A 15,671-nucleotide genomic window follows, 5' to 3' on the forward strand; every position below is an offset into this window, starting at 1 on the left:
CGTGCATGTGTTTGTGTGTGCACATGTATGTGTGTGCACGTGTGTGCATGTGTGCATGTATGTGCATGCATGTTTGTGTATACATGTGCGTGCATGTGTGCACATGTTTGTGCATGTGTGTCCATGTGTGTGCACATGTATGTGTGTGCATGTGTGCATATATGTGCGTGCATGTTTGTGTATACATGTGTGTGCATGTGTGTGCACATGTTTGTGCATGTGTGTCCATGTGTGTGCACATGTGTATGTGTGTGCAGTGCATGTGTGTGTGCACATGTGTGGTGGGGGGCTGAGATCTGCCAAGACTACATCACCTCTGCAGGCACGGGATGGGGGACCCTCTTGTCTTTGGAGCTCAATCAGCCGCTCTGGGGTTCACTGCACATAATGACAGATGAGCCTTTCCAGGTCTCCGTGACACGCATGTCCTCTCCTGCACCCCCAAACTCAGGCTGAGGTCAAAGGCTGCAGATCTGGTGGGTTCGGGGGGAGGTGACAAGGGCCCAGGGTGCGGCTTGGGGCCCTAAAGTCCCACACTGGAAGGATGCCAGGAGAAGACGGGCCACGGGCAGTCTGAGAGCACAGTGAGACCCCCCGTGCAGGCTGACCGGGTGACACGGGCTCCACGCACGTGGGTGCCTGGACGCTGGATCAGAGGCTCCATGAGATGAGATGGTCTTGGTGGGAGGCCAGTCCACCCCACCCCGGAGCTGCGGGGCAGCCCCTACCTTTCATCCACCTCAGAGAAGAGCATCAGAGGAGCACAGGGAGGGGACGAGAGAAGACTGTTCCTGGGTGCTGCCACCAAACACACGCACCCACAACACCTGTATGTGACCCCAGCACCGCCACGGGGAGGACGGGCCACTGCCCAGCACAGGGCCACCACAGCAGTGGAGGGATGTGGGGAGCCGGTCGAGAGACCCCAGCATCACAGCAGGAAACTGTGCAGGGTGCCAGCCGAGACCAGGCCAAGGGCTTCCGAGACCCCCGAGAACGCAGCCCTTGGTCCTGATGTGTTTGTTCAGGGAGACCTGCCACCCCGGCCGGCATTGCCACTGCCTTCCCTTCCCGCCCTGCCACCTTCAGCATCCCCCCGGCCGCCTTGTGGGGTCTCCAGCCTCATGACCAGGAGTCTGCACGGCAGCGGGTGTGAATCCTGTCTGTCGCTTCCTTTCCGGGGAGCCTGGCTCCTGAGCTGCCTGTCAGGTGTCACACGCGGTGCTGACGGGGGCGCCAGGCTGGGAGGCTCCTGGGGAGATGCGGGGCCAGCTGCCAAACCCCGAGGGAACAGGGACGCGGTGGGGGGGGGGGGCGGAGGAGGGCAGGCCTATGCTCTGGGCTGGGAGAAAGAGAAACCCCCCCACACTTCCTCCTCCCTGGATCCCAGCAAGGAGCCTCTCTGCTCACTTGGGGAGACAGGTGATGTCAGGGGTGCAAGAAAGGGGGACATGTGCCCCCCCATGCAGAGCCACCTGCAAATGGGAACCCCCAGATGAGCTGTGCCAGGATAGCCAAGGTGGACAGGGACCAGAGTTGGTCAGTCGTGAGGGTTGCCTGAACCCAGAAAGTCTTTTTCATTCGCTCGATTTTGGGGGTAGGGGTGAGAATCTTGGGAGGTGGGAATTTTGAGCACTGGGGGGAGTCTTGTGGGGCCCCAACAGAATGAGGGGTCCAGCCCAGGGCGCTGGCTCCTGCAGATATTGTGGGACACCGGCTGTCGGCTCTGAGCCCTGAGACTACCCCTCACTGCAGACCCCCCATCAGGGGCTCTGCACCAGTGTCCAGCTGTCCCCGCTGTCGAGAACGTGGCAGCCAGGATTTGGGAAGCCATGGGCAGGGAGAGGAGGGTGCGGTGTCTCCCCGTCCAGAGGTGTGAGCCTGAGGCCACCTGTCCCTCCTGCAGGCACTGCGAGGGGTGGAAGGCCGGCGGGAGACCCTTCTGGGGGAAACCCACCACGGCCCCGGCCTGGTGCCCCCTCCCACAAGGACCCCACACACTGAGGTCCGTCTGCGGGGAGCTCCGAGCCGAAGCCTGATTCCTGACACCAGGCCCATGCTGCTTCTTCCGGGGCACCCCTCTGCCCCCCAACACGCACAGACACACACACACACACACACACACACACACAGAGCAAGCATTCCCTTGCTCCAACCCCTCCAGTCACACGGCAGGAGTCAGCAGCAAGTGTGCCCGCGCCAGCTCTATCAGTCACCTGCCCGGCTCTGCCAGCTCAGAGCCTCCCGGCAGGCAGGGCGGAACAAGGCCCTGCCCGCACAGGCGAGGAGAAGCCCGGGCACCCCCGGGTGCAGCCCCCAAACCAGAACAATTTAGAAGCTGCGCCTGGCCAAGCAGGAGGCAGGTGGCATGGCAGGGCCTGGGCACCCGCTGGCGCCTCCCGGCATGTGGACGTGGCCGGGGCACAGAGGGGCCTTGGCCTCTTCCCCCGCAGCCGGTTCCCAGGTTCCCTCCAGAGCCGGGCAGGGCGGGGGCTGCATCTGAGGGGGCTATGTGGGGGCTCCCTGAACTCACCCCCAGCGGGGGACACCAGGGTAGCACAGATTTCCCCGTGGACCAGGTGGGCCTGGGGAGTCTCTGGGCACCCTCACCACGACAGAAGCTTCTAGAACACCACCCACCCACCCTCTACCAGCTGTGAAAGGGGCTCCTGGGGTGCGGGTCAGAGGCACAGGTGGGAAAGGGTACGGTCCCAAATGACTCCAGGAGACTCGAGGGACGAAGCAGGCCCCTCATGCATGCACTCACAGACACACAACATGCACATGCCTCGTATACACTCAGGCACACAACATCCACACGCCATAGACACACTCAGACACACAACATCCACATGCCATATACATACTCACAGACACACAATACACACACCATAGACACACTCATGGACACACAACACACACACCACACACATTCTCACACACACAACACATGCCATATAAACACTCACAGACATACAACATCCACACACCATGTACACACACAGACACACAACACACACCATATACACACTCCCAGACACACAACACCCACATGCCATATACACACTCAGACACAACACACACATGCCATCTACACACAGACACACAACATCCACACGCCAAAGACATGCACTCAAACACACAACACACACGTCATATATACACTCACAGACACACAATACCCACACATCATACACACACATTCAGACACACAACACACATACTATATAGGCAGACACACAACACACATTATATACACTCAGAACATACACACACCACATACAACATACACACCACACACAACATACACTAAGACACACAACATACACCATACACAGACACAACATGCACACACTACATGCAACATACACCACACACACTCCCACAAACATCCACATATCACACTTACACAATGCCACACAATATCCACACACACTCCATAAACTACTTCCACCACAAATTCCCACACAACATACACATATCACACATATACACTGCAACGTTGTACCTACACAAACCACACATGCTCCCACACAACATACACATGTGTATTTGTGTATTCACTTATTCACACACCATACTACAAATACACACATGCATAGACACATACCACACTACCACACACATACATATACTGCACACGTGCATGGATTATCACATAGCACTACATACAATATAGAGAACCGCACTGTGATACAACATGCACCCCGACAATACATATATGCTCCGCACACACTCACATACACACCTGCACTCATACATTCATGCACTCACACACATATAAATGCACTCACATAAATACACACATGTGCTCACATACATACACATACCCACCTGTACTCACACACGCCTACACATACACCTGTGCTCCAACACGCACACACACACACACTTGGGAACGGCGGGCCCTGCAGACACAGCCTTGGCTCGCGACCAGCCTCCAGCTCGGGCTGTGGACACGTGGTGCGCCTTGTCCTCAGGGCACCCCGACGGGGTAGGCATGACCAGGGCCCCTTAAAAGGGCCAGCCGAGCTCCAGGCCACCCTTTCTGCACGTGGGAGTCAGGGCCAGGCCTGGGCACTGTTCTGGACACCTGGACACCAAGGGGGACTCCCCCCAGCTCAGAGCTGCAGGGGACCCGCGAGAGGACCCGGAGACAGGACTGACGGAGGCTGGGTCTCCTGCCTGGATGCCTCCCGAGGGCGCCTGCCCAGCCAGTCTCTGGGCCCTGTGAGCGGCGGGGGCTGGGGGCTGTCTGGACCTCCCACACCCTGCCTGGCGGCTCTCTGGCCGTCTCCCCTGCACACTCTTTGCGCGGCTCCCCGCCCGGCTCTGGCACGGCCCAGGCTCCAGCAGGCTTCGTGTCCTGCGATTATCCCCACAATCATCACCCTGGGAGAGGCTCCAGGCTCCCCGGGAGGCGGCCCTGGGCTGGGCCCCACAGCCAGCTCCGGACCGCGCTCCAGTGATCTGGCTCCTTCCCCAGCCACCGAGAGCTCACGGCACCGTCCCGGGGGCCAGGTAGCAGAGACGCCCTGGTGCTCTGCCAGTGTGTGTGTATGTGCGTGTGCGTGTGCGTGTGTGTGTATGTGTGTGCATGTGTGTGTGCATGTGCGTGTGTGTGCATGTGTGTGTGTGTGCGTGTGTGCCCGGCCGGTCTCCAGGAAGCCCACAGCTCCCGCTCTCCTCTCCCAGGACCCCCGTCCAGGACCCCGAGGCGAGGGAAGCTATCGAGTCAGAACAAGCAGCTAACCAGTTCACTGGGCGGCCCCAGGTCTCCCGTGTCCTTCTAATTGCTCCTGGGGCAGCACCGAGCAGGACCATCAGAGCTCCAGGACCCCTTGGTTCCAGACCCTGCCCAGACGGGGTGCCCAGGGCAGGCTCTGGAGCGGAAAGGAAACTGTAGCCAATCACCTACCCCCTCTCCCTCCTCCCCCTCCTTCCCGGTACCCAGGGAGCAGGTAGCACAGCACCGTGTGCAGGGCTCCCGCCCCTTGCTGGCAGATGGGCCAGGAAGGTGCCCCGGGGGAGGCGACCCAGACACGCTCCAGGTGACGGGCACCTGGCGAATTCCTGGCAGAGCTTCCCAGCCACGCTGGCTCAGCCGAGAGGCCCATCTGTCAGGGAAGACACTCGGATGGGGAGGGCGCAGTCAGAGAGCTGCCAGGTGCCAGGGTGCCCCGGGCCAGGGGTTGGAGCTCAGGCAAAAAAAAAACCTGAAGGATCCGGAGCTTTTCAGGGACATGCTGTGCCGTCCACCCACTCTGGGGCCGGGGAGGGGGGATGTGAGAGGACGGTTCTCGGGGGCAGGCGTGTGGGGATGCACCCCCAGCTGACCTGCCTCTGAGTGGGGTTCGGCCCATCCCACCCACCCAGCTCCCCGGGAGAACAGGGTCTGCCCGGCTAGAGGGCCCATGTCTGCCCACTAAGGCCAGGGGCTCACAGAGTCCCAAGGCCATCTGCCAAGCAGCCAGCGCCCCTCCCCCCCATGCAGGTTCCACTCTCGGCCCCTCTCCCCACCACCCCTGGGCAGGACAGCCACGACCTGGGGTGTTCGGCACCCCTGCGCCCGCCGGCCCAGACATGGGCCTCGGGGTGGATGGAGAGAAGGCACGGAAGTCCACACGTGGCTGCGAAGAATCTCGGCCCAAGGGGATTCTGAGTGCACATGGACACACACACACACGCACGCACGCACACACGCGCTCACATACTGCAGCCCCCCAGAGACGGGTGGAGCGAGTCCGGGGGATGAGATACCAGCGTGAGGTTTGCAGGGATGCGAGGGGAGAGAGCAACTTGACTTGATATATATCCCCTGGGAACTGCAATTGGGTGCTAGAGCACCGGGCAAGAAACATTCTGGGTCACATTCCCGTTTGGAAGGAGTCACAGGCAAGGGGCTGGAGCGATAGCACAGCGGGGAGGGTGTTTGCCTTGCATACGGCTGACCCAGGTTCGAGTCCCAGCATCTCATATTGTCCCCCAAGCACTGCCAGGAGTAATTCCTGAGTGCATGAGCCAGGAGTAACCCCTGAGCATCACCAGGTGTGACCTAAAAAGCAAAAAAAAAAAAAAAAGTCACAGGTAATGGACCGAGTGTGCACGCACACTGGCTGTGACTGGCCACCCCTGAGCTGTTGGGCACAGTCACCCCAGAGGCCACGCCACTGGGGGTGGTCACAGAACAGACACCCTGCCAGGAGGGCCCTGGCCCCTCGGGGCAGACAGGGAGGGGGGTGGGGGTTTCACACATGCCGAGGCTCTGGTTCAAGACCCCACAGCCCGGGCAGGGGGCCGGGGGCAGGTTAAACTCTGAGGTAAGTCACAGGAAAACTGCTCTGGTCTCAGTGGGGTGTCCCACTTCCTCCACTGCGCTCCTCATTGCTCTCTGGCTGCCCCGGGTTCTGGAAGAGACCCAGGGAAGGTCGAGAGAGAAGGGGGAGAGTCCTGTTGTCTGTCTGTCTGTCACGACCCCCGGAGGAGAGAGGCATGAGGGTGAGGCTGCTGCTGGCTGTGTCCAGGGGTGCTGCCCAGATGCCTGCCGCACCCCACTGGCCCTCCACATGCACGCGGTCGACCCAGGGACCTGTGGCCAGCAGCGGGGAAGGACGGACCAGGCAAACACTGTACTGGTGTCATTGCACACATAGCCTCGTGGCCACTGACCATCTCAAGGGTGCTCCCTCCCCGGCGCTGACTTCCAAACAACGATGCCCAGACACGAACGTGGGATGGCCAGGACTCGGGACAGCAACTCCACAGTGCGCAGTCAGGGGGTCTCAGCCATCCCCGCTGCTCTCTGGGCCCCAGCGACCCCAGCTGCGTGTCTCCGTGGGTGAGAACGGGCCACGCTGGCATATGCCTGTGCCCGCTGAGATGGGTCACTGATCTCTGCTCCATGCAGAGCAAGTACAGCCCAGTGAGCTCTGGGCTCCCCAGGTAGACACAGGCAGATGGACAGACTGGGCACGCACCGGTGAGGGCACCACGCCACGGCAAGAAGTCGGGTGCCAGCCAGGAAGCTGGGGACAGGGCGGAGAGACAGCTCAGGGAGAGGGGACAGAACAGCAGGACACTGAGCACTGACCCGCCGTGGAAGGTGACAAGTCAGAGCAAGGGAATGGCAGCCACCAGCGCCCCGGGGTCACCAGCATCATCCATGTGCCCTGGCCACAGTCCACAGCGCTCCCTCCTACCCCCTCCTGCACCGTCTTTCCCACCAGAATTGTCCCATCGGCATTGCCATCTCCTCCAGTACTGGTGCCAACCAAGCCAGGACCCCCACCTAGCCCGGCACTGGCTCCCCCACCAGCACTGTCACCGTCAGCCGGACCCCGGGAGGGTCATTCTGTGCCACCAGCAACGAGTGTCCCTGCTGCATCTGTCTGCAGAGCCCTCCCTGCTGTGACACGTGTCGTGTCCCCCCGCCCCCCCGCTGCCATCACTCTGATGCCTGTGGGCAGCCTGGGTCTGACAAGCCACGTCCACTCACATGGACGTGCAGAGCAGAGGCCCTCTGGGGATTGGCGAGGGGCTGAGGACCAGCCCCATCTGCACAAAGCTGTAAGCTCTGCCATTCGGATGCTGTGGGTCTGCCGTTGGGGGCACAATGCTCCCCCTCCCCCCAGGTGCCCGGGCAATGCTCCCACTCACCTCTCATCCCCATCTGTCCACACCCAGCCCATGCCTGGGAGTCCCCCGCGAACCTGCTAGCTTCTCCCTGCTCTCCCGCCCACACTCGGTGGCCCCCAGGTGACAGCCACACTCTCCCGCTGACACCCAGAGCTTCAGGCCTTCAACTCTCACCCCAAAGCCAGCTGCCAAGGCTGTGCCACAGGGCCGACCGTCACCCGGACAGTCCCTGCAAAGCTGGGGTGGGTGGCAGAGATGCCCCCACCCACCCATCCCAGGCCTCTGTCCTGCACCTCCAGGTGGGAACAGCCGACACGGAGACCCAGAATCCCCTCGGCCCGCCCATGGCACAGACTAGACATGGGTGCGGGGACCCAGGTCTCACGTGACCGGGTAAAGCAGTAGGGTACCTGTCGGTAGTATACAGCCCGACATGCTCCGTGAACATTTCAAGGATGCGCCCGGCGTCTGCTGTTGTTTTGTCGTCGAAGATGAGCAGGGTTCAGTGATGTTCCCCAGCCTGAGCGAGGGACAGGAACCCGTGGGACTCACTGCTCGGGGCTCCTGCAGTGCAGACAGGAGCCCGGCGTCTTCAGGGGAGCCAGACCCGGACGCTCACGGCTCCCTCTCGTGACTGCCTCAGCGTGTGCATATCACAGACATAGAACGCACTCACAGATGACCCCCCACCCACCCCCACCCCAGCCCCATCTCTGCACAGCCACCTCTGCCCTGCACGACTGTCCGTGCTCGGGATCCGGCTTTCGGCACTGCCGGCCCGCACCGTTTAGGGTCCATGCACGTGTGTCTGTGCACCTGTGAGACAGCATTGTGTGTATTATGGATCTGGCCACGTGTGGCTAGGGAACACAGACGGAGCGCGAGAGCCTTGGACGAACACACCAGTGAGTTCTGTCTCCTGGGCTGCGAGGAGGATGCAGCCACGGGCCAGTTCTGGGGGTGTTCAGGACACTGTGAGGAAGAGGAAGAGGAAAGAGGAGGAGGAGGCGGAGGAGGAGGCGGAGGAGGAGGAGGAGGGAAAAAAAGAGAAGGAGAATTAGAAATTGAAGGAAAAAAGTAAAAGGAGAAGGAAGAGGATGGAGGAGGAAGAGGAGGTGGAGGAGGGTGGGAGCAGGAGGAGGAGGAGGAGGGAAGAGGAGAGGAAAAAAGAGGAGAATTAGGAGTTGAAGGAAAAAAGAAAGAGGAGGAGAAGGAAGAGGGTCGAGGAGGAGGAGGAGGAGGAGGAGGAGGAGGAGGAGGAGGAAGAGGAGGACACGCCGTGACAAAGGCCACGGCATCCAGCCCGATGGATGCTCAAGGCTGCTCGAGGCGGCTAACTGCCCTCCTGCCCCCGTCGTCATTTCATCACTGGCTTCTGCCGAGCTAGACCAAGTGGAGGCAGGTTTGGGGGGCAGGAAGAGGGGAGCACTTTCTGCGTCAGGCTGGAGACAGGCAGGGGTGGGCGTGGGCGAGGAGAGGGCCAACAGCGTTTCGCTCAAGGCTTGGAGGTCAGGCGGGGGCTAGCGTGCACCCCGCCCCCCACTGGGCCATGTGCCAGATAGTTCTGGCCCTTGGGCTCCAGGGTGTGGACGGAAGGAGTGGGCGGGGGCTGACAGCCCCCTGCAGGGTCAGCAGGAGTCCATGTCCCTGGGTCCCCTCCCGCCCCACCTCCGGGAGCTGCCTTCTTCCCTCTCACCAGCCGCATTCCCAACGGGGTCACTCAGCAACTGCTGGAGGTCCCAGGAGGCCTGGTGACACTGGCTCCAGACGGGCGGACCAGAGGCCGCTGTCTGAGTGACCGGGGTGGCTGGCAGAGGGGCCACCCCGAGTGCCAAGATCCCCCAGAAGCAATAACACCCGTGGCCCCCGACCCCCAAGACCACGCGTGTGTGCGCCTGGGGCTCACCCCTGCCCGGACCAAAGGCCCCGCTGCCAAGCCGCAGTCTGGCCCCAAACTTCCCGTCACCTGGGCTTCGTGCCGCTGGACGCCCAGAGACCCATTCAGGGCCCAGGCTGGGTGTGTCCAGCTCAGCCGGGAACGACCTTGACTCGGAGTCAGTCTCTCCCGGTGTTGCTGGGTGGGAGGGAGCCCAAGAAGGCAGTGGGCACTCGGATGAATGCCCCGTGTCTCTGCAGGACTTGGTGGGATGGGCTTGCCCACTGCCCACCCACACCAGCAGGACCGTGTGAAGAGACGACGCTCAGATGTGTGCCCTGCGGAACATGCAGACCCACTGTCAGGGGGCAGGAAGGAGGACGCAGGGAAGCACTCTGCCTGCTGGGGGCGGGGGGGGGGGGGTGAGGGTTAACACAGGACAGGTCTTGAAAGATGCATAGGAGTTCGCCGGAGCAAGAGGCCAGGGGCCACAGGAAGGGAAGGCAGGCGGGGGACAAGTCGAGAGGTCCTGGCCTCAGTCTGACCCCCACACTGCGGGTCTGGGGAGAAGCTCATTCCACGGATGGCCTTGCCCAGACCGGGGAACCCACAGTCAGTGCCTGCATACCCGTCAGGAAGGAATCGAAGTGAGACGCCTGGGCTTCCTCCCACGTCCCTGGAGGACACTGCAACTCACCTCGCTGGAGGGAGCTCCGACCTTCTTAGGGGCCCTTCTGTGAGCTGTCAATCAGGGCTGGGTGTGGGCGCAGCCCTGCTTTATACCACCAGTGCCCGGTTTCTGCTCCCGGGATCCCTCCTTACTCACGCCCGCTGCCCCGACCGCCACATTCACACCCGCGGCAATGACGAGGCATCGCTGGGCAAAGCCCCCTTGGGTGAGCCAACAGGCAGAGGAAGAAGAGGGGTGTGTGTGGTGGGGGGGGTGCCCTTTCCTGTCCTGTCCCACCAAGTGCTCCCCAGGCGCTGGCAGGGGTAGCGGGGTTCCGGGAGAGGCCGTGAGCATGAAGCCCCTTCCCCGCCCCTCGGGAAACCCGCAGAGCGCGCACGGCTCGGCCCAGCCGACTCGAGCCAACAGACCCCCACGCAGAATCCACCCCACGCCGAGAGAGCGCGGCTCCAGCGGGAAGCTAACTTTATTTTCCTGCCGGCTCTGCAATTTTTGGAGATAATAGAGGGCAGCGGAGCGTCCCGTGATGGATAGCGCCTGCCAGGAACGAGAGCGCACCCCCTCCCCACCGCTCGCTGCTATGTGCGTGGAGGATGCCGGGGGGGGGGGAGGACGCGGAGGATAGGGTGCAGCGCAGGGCAGCCCCCTCCCCACCCCAAGCCACCCTGCCGTGGTGCAAACACCTTCGGCCTCTGCTAAGTCAGAGCACGTGCCTGGGCGAGATGGAGCCACAGGGGGAGGGGCCGGGTACAGCCTTTGTGAGCGTTCCAGAAGGTGCCAGCAGCCTGGCGTGTGTGAGTAGAATGACAAGGAGCAGGGCCAGGGAACTTGGCCGGGGAGGGAGCACTGTGTGGGGGGGCACTCCCCCAACAGGGCACCACCCCGAGGCGCAGTGGCCCCCAGCGAGATGGCACCCCTCCCCCGGCAGAGCAGGGAACCGACTGGTCTTCCCAAGGTGGGCGGGTGGATGGGTCAGGCCTGCCCCTCCCCTCACGGCCTGGTGGGTCCCCCAGAGAAGAGGCCGTGTCCACATGGTGGCAATTGACCCTGAGTGGGACAAACCCAGCACCCTGCCTTGTGCCATGCCACAGAGCTGGGGCTGCCACGGCTCCGGCCCTTTCAGCAGGCGTCTGCGCCCCACACAAGGACCGGCCATGCCTGTCCCCAGCCTCCCCCCACCCCAAACACAGCCACACCACACCCGTCCTGCCCGACTAGAGAGCTCCCTCTGTCCTGCCACAGGGGGCTACGTGGGGGGACAGACCTCCACCCTTCAACCACGGAGGCATTGGGGTGAGAAACGCTGGGCCGGGCCAGGCTGGGGGGCTTCTAGGTGGGCAAAACCCCAAGGTGGCAGAGGACACCCCAGTGAATGCACGCTCAACCCCCTGCCAGGAGAGTCCACGGCAGCCACGTGACCCAGGAGGTGACTGGACAGTCACGGGAGGGGGGTGGTTGGAGTCCCTCAGACCCTCTCTCTCTTCTGAGACCCCCCCACGTCACGCCACGCCCTGTCCACCCACCCCACACTGCAGCTTAAGAACCCGGATGCCACGACAGACGGCGGGTCACACAGGGCGTCCCAGACTCCAGCAAGGATCACGGGTCGAGGACTGCAGCCCCGGCGGGCACTGGGCAACAGCTGGACATGCTGTGCCCGGGGGACCCATGGCCAAGTGGCTGGAGGGAAAACCATGGGCTGGCTCCGGGGGTGCTTCATTCTGCTGCTCTGGAGAGCACAGCTGGGTTGGGGGACAGGCACGGCATCACTTACTCAGAGATGCCCAGGCCACCGCGGAGTGGACGCCCCCTCCAGCTGGGTACCGGGGCCAGAGGGGGGTGGCGGGGGAGGGCACTTTCTTAATCCCAAAGACCCGGATGGGGAGGGCACACGTGCTGATGGCATGTGGTTCTTCCAAGTCCACCTGGCCGCGGCCTCTCCCAGCCGATGGGGTGGGGGGGGAGTGACCACGTGCATGGACGGCTCCCAGTCATCTATGGGTCACACAGGGTGTCCCAGACCCCAACTAGGGCTGGACGGGGGTGCCGAGCTGTCTGGGAACCCCTCAGGGCTGCAGGAGGAGGGGAGGGTCCGGTCACGGCGAGGGCTGCATGCCCAAGGCATACACACACATGCACGCACGCACGCACACACGCACTCATGCACGCGGCCCGCCGGGGCTATTTTGGGATGTAACTAACTACTACTGTTCCTGCTTTGCTCACAAGGGGGGGGGGGGGACAGGCTTAGTCACACAGCGAGGAGGAGGCAGGGCCTGTCTGACCTCCGGGGAGATGGCATCCACCCAGAGCTGGCCCCCAGGACCACCAGTCCCCAGCCTCACCTCTGTATTCCTGACTCCGCAGCAAAAGCCTGGCAGGGCCCTGAGGCCCCCTTGGCAAGGCTGGGCACGCAGGAAGCGGTCACTGGCCTGTGCCCCCCCCCCAAACACTGGGAGTTTGAAACGAGTAAGTGCACCCCTGTGTCTGCCAGGTAGGAGACGGGGCCCCTGGGTGCCCCCTCCCCACCCACTTTGCCTTCTTAGCGCCCTATTGAGGAGATGCACAGGGTTCTGGACACCCCGTGGGCCGGCCCGTGGCGTGGCCAGGGGAAGGGCGAGGAAATGGAGGGGCTGGGGCCCGACAGCTGCAGCACACCCCCTTCTCCTCCACACACACACACACACACACACACACACACGCGCGCGCGCACCCACCTTCCTTCTCTCCCCACCCCTCACTCTGCAGGGCATCACCCGGGATGCAGGTTTGCAGAGGTGAGGGAATCCCCTCCCCGTTTCCTGCAGGGCGTCAGGAGGGGGTAGAGGTTCAAACACCTCAGCCCTGGCCACGGAGCCTGGGTCACGCCAGCACCATCCGTCCGCCTCACGCATCCCCTGCCTCGCTGGGTGTTTTCCTTCTGGGGGTTATTTCCCGAGACTCATGAGAGTCCAACAGGCAGATAGGACCCTGGAACCCCAACAAACATGACAAAAGACCTCAGAATGCTTGTTCCCCCCAGGCCTGGCTGTGGCCCCTAACCTCAGGGGGGGCCTGGCGGTCAGCCAGGTGGGGGGGTAGGGCATGAGAGGGGGGAGGTCTGCAGGATTGGGGGGATGAACCCTGACCCCAAGAAACCACGCCCCCAGGCCTGGCTGTGGGAAGGGGGGGTTGGGGGAGGGTGAGACTGTCAGTGGCCTGGCTGTGAGCAGTCTGGGTGGGGTGGAGCCAGGCCTCACCCCTAAACCCCTGCTGGCCCCCCCATCCTGGGGCAGGAGCCCTTCGTGCTAGGGCCCCCACTGTGCAGATAGCAGCACCTGTGGGGCCCCACCTGGGATGCGGCCAGACCTCCCTGCGGGCCCTGGGCTGGGCCTGAGTGACAGGCGACACCAAGCCCTCCCACCTGTCCCCAGCACTCTTGGGCACACCCCAAAAGCAAGCCTGCGCCCCCTGCGGATTCCCTGTCCCCAACTGCATCCGGCCTCATTACTACACCGAGCAACTTCTTAGATGGCAGAGGAGAGAGCGGGCATGGGGGGGGGGGGTTGGGCAGGGGGCTGCAGTCCGGAGAAGCTCCCCCGGCCAGGGCCAAGGTGGGGGGGAGCCAGGAGGGGTGGCGGGGAGAAGCCGGGAGGAGGCAGTTCTAAAGGGGGACTCGGGGGAGGGAGGGGGGACACACTCAGGTTTCCTGGTCCTCTGGCCCATACCCCTCCCCTCTCCACCCTGACCCAGAACCCCCAGCCCCCTGCGACGACCACGGAGACCCCTGCAGACCCCTGCAGACGGAGAAGATCCGCAGACACGTGCCCTCCCCTGTTGCCCCCGCAGTGGTGATTCCTGTTGGCTTGCAGAGGGTCACTGAGGGGCACCACCTTCTCCCCTGGGGCTCGGGGCTGCACCCGCGCCAGCCTCGGGAACAGAAGACCCCCCCCCCCCACTGCCAGCCCCCACCCCCACCACCTGTGAATTGGCTCCTGGAGCCCAGCCCAGGGGGTGGGTCCTGGCGCGGGAGACCAGGGGGGTCCTGCACCCCGCAGGAGCCGGCAGCCCGTCCGGCTCCCCCTCTGGGTCTCCCCGGGCCCCCTTGGGCGATCCCCCCACCCCCAGGCCGGGCTCTCAGGTCTCCTGCGCAGGGGTGCGGGGAGCGGGCGGCAGGGGCGAGGGACTGCAGGCAGGGCAGCGTGCAGGTAGCTGGGGGAACAAAGGCAGAGGTGGCTTACCTTTGGAGGGGCGCCTTTGTTTGGTCTGCAGAGAGGAGAAGGTGCCCATGACCGCCCCCATGGCCACTTGCAGGGGGGCAGCAGTCCCGGCCGGCGGGGCTGGGCTTCAGCGGGCGGCGGCGAGGGGCTGGGGCGCGGGGAGCCCGGGGTCTGCGCCCGCAGCCCGGCTCAGGCACCTCGCGGGGCCCCGCCGCTCCCGCCAGCCTCCCCAGGCCCGCCGCCCGCCGCCCGCCCGCCCCGCTCCGCCCGCTGCGCCGCCGCCGGGTCTCGGGGGCCCGAGCCGAGCATGAATGAACGCGAGGCGGAGCGGAGCTGCCGGCTGGCTGCCTGCGCCCCTGCCAGCCCCGCTGCGGGGACGGGAGGGAGGGAGGGGCCGCAGGGGCGGGGTGCCGGCGGTGGTGGGTGCCCCCAGTCCCCGCAGGGGGCGGGCCGGGACCCTCCAGTGCCTCCCGACCCCAGAATGCAGGCGTGTGTATGCGTGTGTGCACGCGGGAGGGTGTGTGTGTGTGGGGGGGGGAGAGGGAGCCCCACCCAGGCAAATAAAATGAACCAAAGAACCTCAACTTCCGGCCAGGGCCAACTTCTAGGGGCAAGAAAGTTGGGGGTCAGGAAAAGCCCCCCCAGCCCCTGGGGGCTCCCCACTTTCTCTTCTGCTGCTCTTCCCCTCCCCTCTGGCTCTGTAGGGGGTCTGACGGCAGGATGAAGGGGCAGTGGGGTCTCTCTGCAGACCCCCTGGGACTCCCCACTCAGGCCACAGAGAACGGGCTGGTCCCAGCGCCTCAGCTGGGGTGGCTGGAACTAACAGGGTTTGTGTCTGCAAAGGCCCAGCGAACGCTCCCAGAAGCCCGGCCCCTCCTGCACATGGACGCAGAACCCAGGACCCCCACGGATGGCCCGGAACCAAGTAAGGAGCATATTTACACGCCAACGCCTGTCGGGAGAGTAACCCGCACACACCAATGCCCATCACGTGAGTAACCTACACACGCCAACACGTCACATGAGTAGCCCCCACAAGCCAGAACATGTCACATGAGTAACCCACACACACTAACATGTCACTTGAGTAACCCACACACACCAACGCCTGTCATGTAACTCCACACGTCAACGCCTGTCACGGAACCCCCACATGCCAATACCTGTCACGTGAGTAACTCGTACACGTCAACATCTGTCACATGAAGTAACCGCCACATGCCAACGTCTGTCATGTGAGTAACCCCCACACGCCAAGGCCTCTCATGTCTCT

At 63.3% G+C, this 15,671-nt stretch overlaps 1 protein-coding gene across 2 annotated transcripts in view; it reads right to left on the reverse strand.

The window, feature by feature from the left end:
* KCNIP1 (potassium voltage-gated channel interacting protein 1) overlaps positions 1-14,539 on the reverse strand; it is a 94,255-nt gene extending 79,716 nt beyond the window's left edge. For both annotated transcript variants that reach the window (XM_056133095.1, XM_056133096.1), the window contains exon 1: positions 14,420-14,539. In XM_056133095.1, the coding sequence (XP_055989070.1) occupies positions 14,420-14,480 (61 nt within the window). In that variant the 5' untranslated portion in view covers positions 14,481-14,539. The remainder of the gene's footprint in view (positions 1-14,419) is intronic.
* Between the last annotated feature and the right edge of the window lie 1,132 nt (positions 14,540-15,671).

Source organism: Sorex fumeus, unplaced genomic scaffold (genome assembly GCF_029834395.1).
Source record: "Sorex fumeus unplaced genomic scaffold, SorFum_2.1 ptg000097l, whole genome shotgun sequence".
Taxonomy (NCBI): domain Eukaryota; kingdom Metazoa; phylum Chordata; class Mammalia; order Eulipotyphla; family Soricidae; genus Sorex; species Sorex fumeus.